The 11,880-nt window shown below is 37.9% G+C and overlaps 1 protein-coding gene across 1 annotated transcript in view; it reads left to right on the forward strand.

The window, feature by feature from the left end:
- LOC120626799 (scavenger receptor class B member 1-like) overlaps positions 1-10,752 on the forward strand; it is an 89,257-nt gene extending 78,505 nt beyond the window's left edge. The window contains exons 9-13 of the mRNA XM_039894547.1: positions 896-1,002; positions 5,328-5,446; positions 8,437-8,562; positions 9,803-9,951; positions 10,474-10,752. Coding sequence (XP_039750481.1) covers positions 896-1,002; positions 5,328-5,446; positions 8,437-8,562; positions 9,803-9,951; positions 10,474-10,666 — 694 coding nt within the window. The 3' untranslated portion in view covers positions 10,667-10,752. The remainder of the gene's footprint in view (positions 1-895; positions 1,003-5,327; positions 5,447-8,436; positions 8,563-9,802; positions 9,952-10,473) is intronic.
- Positions 10,753-11,880: the final 1,128 nt, after the last annotated feature.

Raw genomic sequence — 11,880 nt, forward strand, 5'->3', positions numbered from 1 at the left:
TATATTTCATTCATCTGTCATTCATGTCCCTAAACATTACGCATCGCAGAATCGGTGTCGTAACTTAGGACGGCACTAACGTCTTTAGTCGTCTTCTAAGAGTTTGTGAAACGCTTCTTCGGTCGTCGGAAATTATTTCGGACGTAGAGTAACTACGTCCGAAATAATTAGGTACCATTGCCATACTCCCTAATAGGTTAGCCCGCTACCATCTTTGACTGCATCATAACTTACCACCAGTTGAGATTGCAGTCTAGGGCTACTTGTAGTGAAAAAAAAGTCTTTCGCCACTCGATTTTCCCTACGCAACTCATTTAACCTAACCTGTCTTTGGTTCTTGCCACAAGGTGCGGTATTTTGTGTTTGTTTTTTCATATTTTTAAGATATCGTCTATCAAGTCCCCTTAACAAAACGATTCTTCGCATCGGTGTCGTAACTTTAGGTTTAGGTTTAGGTTAAAAGACATTTATTCCCATAAAAAGACCTAAGTCACTTACATAGGAAACTAAATTTTTTATATAAATTAACAAACTTCGCCATTAGACTAAACTAAATTAAATTTTACTATTATCTACTCATTCAATGTATTCGTCTTTAAATTTATTGGTATTACTTAATATATAAGAAGCTAATTTAGTTTTAAAAACATTGAATGAGTTTACATTTTTTATTGGTAGAGGTATTTTATTATAAAATTTGGCGCCTTCAAGGTAAGGAACGGCGCTTAACGACGTTAGACTGATGTCCACAGACGTTAAGCGTGATAGTTAATAATATCATCACAGTTCGTGAAACGGTTTTTTTCCTAGGAATCACCTAAATCACTGGGCATCCGATTGAACCGATTCTTAGGTTCAGTGAAAACTAGTATTAATATTTTTATGATTCCTACAGGTTTATGATGGACAAGAACGCGTTTAACAAAACCTCCCGCTACGCTTGTGAGTGCACGAAAAATTGTCTACCAGACGGATTTGTGGATATCAGCAGCTGCTATTATGGTAAGGTATTTATTTGTGATTTCCGGTAATAACCGATTTGGTGCAGACGAAGTTGCACGGGTCAGCCAGTTATGATGTATAACTCACAAGTGCAGGGTTTTCTTATTTACTTAAGTACGTGCAATCTCGTTAGTACATAAACCTTAGAGGTTAAATTATAATCGCGTGCTTCGCAGTAAACTGTCCAGTTTATGGTAATTGCCCAGTACTAGTTTATTCTTAGCTCGTAATGTTACATTTACATATCCAGTGCAGTTCCTTCCGGTATAAATAAAACTTCATTTATCACTTGGGTTTTTATAATGAACGTTTAAGGTAAGTTTGCGTTATAAGCCAGTGTGCACTGGAGACGAGCATTTTATGTTTACCCGATTCCAACGCAACTAGCAGTGGCGTGCACTTCATACATGCACAAAAGCACTGCATACCCAAATTATTTTATATAGCTCGTATTGGAGGGGAATATTTCTATTTTATGCTATATATCTGCTTTATGCATACCCCGGCCGAAGACCCTGTGCACGTCACTGCGTGCACTTCATACATGCACAAAAGCACTGCTTACCCGAGACTTGATATATAACTCTTGTAGGAGGAGGATTTTGGCCATTTATGCAATTTTCCAGCTTCATGCATACCCAGGTAATAACGTAGAGTGCACGCCACTGGCAACTAGAGGTAGCAGGTATACAAATTCCAACGATCGATACCAAGGCATTATAGGAGAATAAATAAAAATTAAAAAACCTTTATTTGTTCAACGTATTACAATTACATTTTTACATACAATTTTTTTTTTTTTTAAACTTTTACGTTTAAGTCGCCTCTACCGCGTAGGCCTCCCCCAAGGCCTCCTATAGGGGAATACAGAGCTAAATTCTGCTGCATTGAAAAAAGAGCGCTACAGGTAACTCTAGTTCTTATGCGGATTTCCTCATTTCTAATTTGATAGCTAGATAGATTTGAGCATGCTCTCTCTAACGTCCGCTGAGTGACTCTGAGCCTTTTTACGCCCATAGTAAGCGACAATTACGTAATGTATAACAACGATTCGGGCTTTATTTGATGGCAACTTGCCACAGTGGCTAGCAAAATTTGGTGTCAACTGAGATACAGAATAGCCCTGTTGGACGGCATGCCGTGAGGTGTCTCGGTAGCTGCCGTCATGCCATGGAATGTAATAACCAGCTATTCTAAAGATGAATAAATCTAAAGACCTAGGTGTTGTGGCCGGCGGCAAAACCCAAGCTCTGACGTCATTGTTGTGCAATTGCCTTAAATATTCACGGTAACACATCACACAGATTTCTCCGGTTGTCAGGGGTTTCTGCAAATTACGCGTAAAATATTCTTTGTATAAGTATTTTATGTTGACTTCCGCAAAACCCTCTCAGTTTGTCCACTACTATACTTTAGCCATGAACTTAAAGAATATTAGGTTACTGCATGACAGACTTTAATGATTAAAACGCAAGACGACCGCTGTTTCGATGATTTTGGTGTTTAAAACCTCATTTATGAAACGGAAATAAAAAAAAAGGAATAAAAAAGAACATTAACTTATACAGTAGAATCATTTTACAATTTAAACCTATGTCTAAACTACATGTGAGTTTCAAACGAAATATGATATACAACACTGATTCTGTTGCGATGCCTGTAATTTTAGTTTGATTATTTTTACTACTAAAACTACTAGGGCTGTGTGGTGACGGTAGATAAGAATACAATTGTCACCACCCGTCCTATTCGTACTGGCGACTAAGGGAAAATAATAGAGACCCTCCTCTTTGCTACTACTACATCTACTATCTATGATCTACTGCGATATCCAACTCGTGTAGCATAGTGTAGGTAAACGCTCCCGTTTGGAGAGGCCTTTAGTCCATCAGTGGATGACTATAGGCTATAGATAAATAAATAATAAACATACTACGACCATACACACATTGGTATTTAGAACCAAAGTAAGCGTAGCTTGTGTTATGAGTACTAAGATGACTAATGAATATTTTTATTAATAACATATATAAATACTTATACTATAAATATAAACACCTGGACACTGAGAATCATTCCTGTTTATCACACAAACATTTGCCAGTTGTGGGAATCGCACCCACGGCCTTGGACACAGAAAGCGCTGCCCACTGCGCCAATCGGCCGTCTTATGAAAAATACTAGACAGTATCTTTCCGTTAAAATATTATTAATGAGGAGTAAGATATACTAGATATAGTTTTTATTATATTCTAGCTTTAGGTGCATGTTTGCTTTATATAGAAGAGCGCTAACTCGTCAACAAACTGGTTAACCAGTTTGGCGAGAAAAAGAAATAATGTAACTTTTGTGCATCTTTTGATAAAAATAAATTTAAAAAAAAAACCTTTTAAGTGTTTCTTCAAGAACTAAAACAATCGCTTGTAAACACGCCATAATCATCATCATATCAAAATATAAACGGCCCACTACAGCACGGGTTTCTTCCCACAATGAGAAAGGGTTAAGGCCGTAGTCCACCACGCTGGCCCAGTGCGAATTGGTGGACTCCACACACCCTTGAGTACATCACGGAGAACTTTCAGGCATGCAGGATTCCTAACGATGTTTCCCTTCACCGTTAAAGCAAGTGATATTTTAATTACTTAAAACGCACATAACTTCGAAAAGGCAGAGGTGCGTGCTGGGATTCTAACTCGGCCCCCCGAAAGTGAAGTCGAGCTACCCACTGGGCTATCACCGCTGTATAAACATGCGTAACCATTCAATTAGTAAATACCTAGTTCTAAAGTTTTATTGAGTAAATAACTGTCCTATATTTAATTGAAATCGCGGGTTTTTTCAAGGAGGAAGAAATAAAGATCTCGATCGCCTTCTAGTTATCCACGTTGTAATTAAATTCAACAATTCTAGAAATACTAATAAATACAGATAAATAATTATGTAAAAAAGATAAAAACATGCCACTGATAAATCATTTGTGATTACAAATAGATTATTTTGTTTATTATTCACGCCTACATTTTATTTCATACTAGTTTTTACTTGCAAATATGTTCGCAACAAATTGTTGTTAAACCTACATTCATTGTTAAGTTTTTTTCCCAAGTCAACTTGCACGGTATTGGATTTAATAAAGTTTTGTTAAGTAATTATTTAGTAATTGTAGAGTTTATTGCGACACAGGGAAGTAGGTTTTACAGCCATGCTTATTTCTACCGCAAAGCAGCGTTACTTTGTCCAAGTCTGAAGGAGTGGTTGCTACTTGCTGGTGTAATTAAAGGCACAATAGGCTTAAAATATACGCGTCAGTTTGATGGACACAGGGGGAATTTTGGTGGACGTGTTCCTTGCATGCCCTGCGAAGTTAAGCATCCGCTTGTTCCGTCATATATCACTAAACACTATCGAACAATATCTCCTATGAAAAGGCCATAGCAGAGATTGTTCGATAGTCGAAGCCATAATAAAAATAAAAATAACTTGATATTATATTCTTATGTTTTAAAACCTACTGGATCAATTTTAATGGGTTGGTAAATAAATGTTTATTAAGTTATAACAGGATAGCAATATTAGTACTTTTTGAAGTTATACTTCTTTACCGGCGTCGTTAGGAAAAAATCGGATGAAGGTAGTTCCGAAACCGAGTGGGAGTGGAAAACATCGTCCGACAGCTCACTCTACACAAAAAACGGACACGCTGAAGTTAGCAATAGTCAACATTTTAGTTTTTCCAAAAAAGTTTTGCGGAAACCGGAATGAGTCCGGTGATTTAATGGATTCAATTGTACCAAAATCTCAAATTTTAATGTTCAGTGAAACTTGGTGGTCCGATAATGAGATAACTAGATATTGCGTTATAATAAAAATTTCAATGTATCTAATATCTTTTTTCTATTGTTAGTGTCTTGTCTTCTTGTAGTTTTCTTTACAAACGTAGAATAAGGCGCAAGATAAAATTACCGAAAAGATTCTTTTTTGACGGCCGACTGGCGCAGTGGGCAGCGACCCTGCTTTCTGAGTCCAAGGCCGTGGGTTAGATTCCCACAACTGGAAAATGTTTGTGTGATGAACATAAGTATTTTCCAGTGTCTGTATTTTATAAGTATTTATTCATAAAAATATTCATCAGTCATCTTTAGTACCCATAACACAAGCTACGCTTACTTTGGGGCTAGATGGCGTTGTGTGTATTCTCGTAGTATATTTATTTATATTTATTTGTTTATATTTATATCTTGTTACGCCAAAGAAGTATAACTTCTAACGCGTTTTTTTATTATTACAGAAAGTTGTTAAATTATTTTGTATTTATTTTGTAGGGTTCCCTATCACGCTATCGAAACCTCACTTCTTGGACGTGGATCCAGCTAATCAGGCTCACTACAGAGGCTTTTCACCAGATCCCATAAAGCACAGATCTATCCTGGATGTGGAGCCGGTAAGTTAAATATGCTTGGAATTTCTTTGATGGTTAAAGTAAAAAGCAAGATGCCGGCGCAGTGGGCAGTGACCATGCTCTCTGGATCCGAGGCTGTGGGTTCGATTCCCACTGCTGGAAAATGTTTCTTTTATAAATATTCTTTCAGCTCATATCAGGGTCTAAACTTTATTGAATGCCTTAAAGCTAAAGTAACTAACGTAAGTACCCATTGATTTAACGTGTTAGTATTTATAAGCTCACTGTAATTACCTGTCAAGGCTACTAAAACGTCAAAAACGTAGTGTTTGCATCCTCATTGGCTAGAACGCTGATAATACAGTGGGCTGGCCAAGCTCATTTATTTGAGAAGTTGTTTTTCTGATCGATGCCAAATTATCTAAGTAATTAAGTTATATTTAAATTAAAATTGAAAATTGAAAAAAAAATGCGTAAATCCCCGAAACCTTGGAAATGAAAAATGCTGAAGCTAATTAATATGTTTACTGACACGGCTACTGACATAGTCTACGTATTCGCAAATTGTAAACATTCCTAAGAAGCAAATAGCTTACGTCAATAACTCTTACAACTTTTTTATAATTTATGATTTACAAACCTACCAATCTACGTAAGTTTTTAACAAACAGTTTATAACGGGGAAAACCCGAACAATATTCGTCACTGAAATAAATTTTTCAATTTGTTGTTTACGAGCCTTTTAACCTAGGGCCTACGTCAATTATTGCTTGAGTGGCAAAACGACTAAGGACCTTCTAAGGGCCGCTACGAGCTTTAGTAGAATAAAAATAAATCAATTTGTATAGAACGTTAAGTGAGAACTAACCAGGGGCCGAGGAGTCAGGGTGTATTTTGAAAAACATGAAATTTGTAAAGTATGAGACAAAAATACTTATCAATGTTGCACATGAACGAAGCCGCGAGGAACCACTATTGACTATAACAGCTAGTATATATAGCTGTTGCCCGTGACTTCGTCTGCGTTTGTTTTATTTTTTCGAAAGACATGTGCCTCATAAGTGTGGCAGCACTTTATGTATTTAGGATAGCTAATCCTTAAATGACGGGTTTGCTGCCGTCCGCTGAGGAGTTCTAACCTCTATCTCCAATCACATTCATCAGATCTACACGAAATTTGGGCAAAATTAAACAGATATAACTCTAAAGTACAAAAGTAATTATTTAAATCGGTTATCATTTGACGGCGTTATGGTGTTCGATCGGCTTAGTAGTTTTTGCATGAAATCGTAACAAACAAACTTACATTCACAGTTATAATATTAGTAGTGATAGGGATAGGGATATATATATATATATAGTAGTTATAAATATATATATATATATATATATATATATATATATTTATAACGTAATATAACGTATAATAGTAGTTATAAATATATATATATATATATATATATTTACAGCAGACCCCAGCGCCATCTGTCGGGCTGATTTGTGAATCTAAACCATCCAGGGTGCCACCCAAACGCATACCAAAAAATTTATTCACGAAAGATTAAATGTGTTTTAATATAATGTTGTTTAAACTTTGATTAAATTTAGGTAAAGATTCAATTAACTGGATAACTGTAGTACGACGAAAAATCACCGGGTATCCTATCTTTCCTATAAATAATATATCTATTTACCTCGAGGTTTCTAAGACACGTCTTTATAAACTTACATTGTTATTACGAACAAACCCAATTCTACTGTTAACTATACGTCAGTTTACAAAATAATCAAGGTATGCATTTCAACCTCACTCGCTCGATATTATGTAAATCCTATAAAAGTCTAGCAGTATCCAGGGTTCGCTTATTGCTGGTTAGTAACCGGAAGTTCTCCGAGGCACGAAAGTAGGCATCGTAAATAGTCTAACTCCAGACTGGTACTGAAAATTTCAGCACTAACAACTTCTAGTATCGGAGCCAGAACTTGACTACTGAACCCAGATATCTGAAGTCAAACAGTGGACAGTTCATAGTTGTAGATATAATAGAGTCAAATGCATGAGGCTATTGTTTAAACGTTTGATTTGTATTAAATTGCGAAATTAATGTGATAATCGTGATGTCGATACCAATAATAATTATGATATATTTTAAGAAAGATATTGCGTAGTGCCTTCTGTGGAAATAAACCGTTTAAGATTTAATTTACATGATAAACGCAGAACGGCCATAAATGATCAGGCCAGTTCTTAGTATTGGACTGTATAACGTGCTGGTCACGGGGATTCGCGGGAATTTGAACCCGATTGGGTTTTTGTTACACTGTAACAGAAATCATATTATTAGCATCATCCGGAACCTATTAACGTCCTAGAGCTGGGCCCAGCTGAGACGGTTTTAGAACATAGACCTACCACGCTGCTCCAATAGTTGGTGGGCTGGAAATATTATCATGTAAATTTGAAATGAACCTATTATAAAGATAAAGAGGTTGTTTGGTTAAACGCGCTTATCTCAGGAAATGCTTGTTCGAATTGGAAAAATCTTTTTGTATTGGATAATTCATTTATCGAGGAAGGCTATTGGCTATAGCATCACGCTTCGGTCAATAGGAGCGGGGCATAAACAATGTTGCAAAAAGGGGAAAATATATTCCTTTTGAAAGCTTCCGAGCGTGAGTTAACTGTTAAAGTTACACCACAGTTACAAAATAATGTGCAACGAAATTTTAATTGTTTAACTTTAAAAGACATTAAACACATAACTTATCAAGTTAGAGGTTCGTGCTGGGATTCGAACTCGGCCCCCGGAAGCTGAAGTCCTAACGACTGGGCTATCACAACTTCGTCTAATATTACTAATACCTACTATAAATGCGTATTTTTGGCTGCATGTATGTTACTCACAGTCGCGCCAAAACATCTTATGGAATCCTGATGAATGTTAACAATTATATATATATATATTATAAATTTTCACGTAAACAAAGTCGAGGGCAACTACTAGTAATAAATATATTTATTTTTATTTTAGGTGACTGGCGTGAATATGGCGGTGACCAGTAACATCCAAATAAACGTCGCCGTTCGGACGTCCGCGGGGAATCCTATCACAAAGCCTTTCAAAGACAAGGTCGTGCCTATATTGTGGTTTTCATTGGTAAGTTAATGTTTATTTCACGTAAAAATTTATAATGGCGGTTCTTGACAGTGAAATCAGGACACCGCTCTCAACTCTCTTGTGGCGTGCGTGCTGTAAGACCCTGTCACACGAGACACAACACAAGCTCTATAAATCGTCTATTTATTATTTTATAAAAATACTAACAGGCAATCTATATGCCTGATGGCGGCTGTACACACTTGTCGAGAGCCTCTCGTCGAGAGTTTCGGCCGGTGATAGTCTCGGCGAGAGAGTACTTGTACACACTCGCGTTTTCATTTGTACGGAAGATTTCTGTGACAATGGACGTGGAAATTGCAGCTGCTGTTTGCTTGTCCTTATGTTTTACATGTTTAGAATCCCATAATATTGGTTCCATATGATAGTACTCCAGAAATTGTAATTCACGTTCATTAGACCACATGGCGAAGCCCGTCTTAACGCGAACACAGTCGGCGATAAACTAACTGAACAAGTGTGTACATGCTCGCTCTCGTTTTCCTCGCGAGACTCAACGAGACCCTTTGACTCGGGCGCAAAAAACCGACCAGTGACCGAGAACAACCGAGGCGAGACACGAGAGAGCGAGACAAGACGAATGCGCCGTGTACATACTCGTTCTCGGCCTGTCTTGGTGTGTCTCGGCGAGTGTGTACAGCCGGCATGAGAGTTTGCTATTTAATTTTGAAAGTTAACAAATAAGATGTAACACTTAATTGTGAAAGCCTGTGATCTCGAAGAGCAATCGTACAGCTAAATTAATTGCCATTTATTTAGTGTAGGCGCAACTATTCAACACCCATAGTGCGAGGCAAATCACTTCGTAAAAGTAATTCTTCTTCGATTAGATATAAAATAAATCGAAATTTTAGGATAAATTGCGATTTCTCGTAGATGATGTCAATATGTCATTAACGAACGTTAGATTTCCGAAGTAAAGCGAATTCTCTGATTATCCTCATCATCACAATCGTCATTTCAACAGATGGATGGATGGATATATACTGCATGCTGGTCAAGGGCTTTATGAGGATATCCACAGTTGTCGTTAGTCTATCTAAAATAATGTGGTGTTGTCCGGTGCGTGCTCGCTCTGCTGCACAAATTTATTATTATTATATTGGTCGAATTGGACTGTTAGTACTTATTATGGATCAAGGCAAACCTCAAGTAATCATCTATTACTCGCACTTTTTAATATATTATGGTATTATTGAAATTTGTTATTCTTTTATAGTTCTGCAAAGAGGCACCCCCAGAAGTCGTCAATCTACTGTGGCTTCGCTTGGTCCTGGCTCCTCCCCTACTTATCACCGTATCCATACTGCTTCTAATCATTGGGATGTTCCTTGGCGTCCAAGGATTCCACCGTCTCTGGAAGCCAAGGTATTGTGGAGACTGTTTTTTTTTACTTGAACGCTGCTTTCAGTAGTTTTTGTGATATCGTCATTGTTTTGATTTTATTAGTTCTACTATGGAGAAAAGTTAAGTCGTCAGTTCAGTTTATTTTAATTAAAGTGTTAAAGCTCGGAGAGCCGATTGACGTTGGGGTTCCAAGGTGTCAGAGTGGCAACCCCGCACCGGTAAGCGCATCGTTGGTCGACCTCCAACCAGGTGGACAGACGACAACACGACGCTGGATACAAGCGGCCCAGAATCGTGAAGTTTGGAACGCCCTACAAAAGACCTATGTCCAGCAGTGGACGTCAATCGGTTGATTTAATGATGATGATGATGATGAAAGTATAACAGTACCTTAATGTTGAACTCATGAACCTGAATTGACGCGTAGAGGGTCTACACTCTTACTCCCTCTCTCCTAAGTCCGATGAGAGACGGCTTGTTGCCCAGCTGTGGAACATTCTTGTTTTTTTATCGACTATATATCAACTATCTTGTTTTTTTAAGGTATAAGCTCGTCCAGCAAGAACCAAAGACAAGAAAGAAAAGCGTAGAGAGGAGACGGAACAGTGTCGTTGTCAACATGGCAGATAATAATGGTTTTATAGATGAACAAGCGTTAGCGAAAGAAGCAGTGTCCTTACTAGCTATAACAGAAGAGGACGGTGAGGGTATATCAGATTTACTTCTTAACGAGTGATAAATTTAGATAAAGCTGATAGGTATTATTTATTGTAACGTATTCTAATATACGAGTGTAGAATTAGTTTTCGAGTTCAATAATCTCTCTTTAATAATAATAATAATAATAATAATTTTATTTCAAGCATCAAATACAGCTCATATTTTGTTAGTAAATACTTAGCCTATGTTAGTAACTTACGTATAAGAGAGGGATATGCGAATCACCGCCGTTCTAGTCCATTTGAAATAGCACAGCAGTGATTCACATATCTGCAGTCCAACCTGCTGGCGATCATCTTTAGGATGCTGTTGGAGCTACCCCGCAACCTGTGCACCAGGGCGCCACATCTTTTGCGCATTGTGGCGAAGAAGCAGTCAACTTGTGCATCCGCAAACATCCCCGATGCACTACAAAAGCGGGGCAACTTCAACAGCACCCTAAAGGCATTATTATACTGTATACGGAGCGCGTTATACGATTTTTGAGAATACTTAGCCCACAGGCTGCACGTGTAGAACGTCATACAATATGATTTAAACAACGTGGTTTTAATGGCGTTGGTACACCGCGCAAACCTGCGAGCCAGCATATTTGCTCTCACTGACAATGCTCTCCGTTCTCTTTCGATGTCAGCATCATCTTTGAGGCCAGGAGTCAAAATATGCCCGAGATACTTGAATTGATAAACTCTCTCCAATACTACCCCATTGATCAAAATAGGAGGTACTTTATTCGGTGTCTTACCCTCAGCCTCAAAGACCATCACCACACTCTTTTTTGTATTGTAGGTAAGTCCATGTCTTTCTACATAAGCCTCGCAAATAGCCATCAGTACCCTGAGACCGCAGACCGATGCACTCAACAGCACCATATCGTCGGCGTAACTTATATTATTTAAACAAACCCCATCTATGTAGCAGCCAACCCTGGTGCTGCTGAGCTCACAAAGCAATTCATTCATGTAAAGGTTGAAGAGAGTCGGCGAGCATAAACCACCCTGCCTCACCCCGCACTCCAACCCATACGAATTCGAAAGAACGCCTGCCCATCGGACATTGTTGACTTGGTTTTGATACCAATATTTAAAAATATTGGTAAGTTCTGGAGGTATATTTGCTTCCTCCATCTTTTTCCATAATACATCGTACGAAACCAAGTCAAATGCCTTCGACAGGTCTAGAAAACAGGCGTAAATCGGAGTCTTCCGCCTCGCATAGTACGTAACAGCA

Source organism: Pararge aegeria, chromosome 10, assembly GCF_905163445.1.
Source record: "Pararge aegeria chromosome 10, ilParAegt1.1, whole genome shotgun sequence".
Classification (NCBI taxonomy): Eukaryota; Metazoa; Arthropoda; class Insecta; order Lepidoptera; family Nymphalidae; genus Pararge; species Pararge aegeria.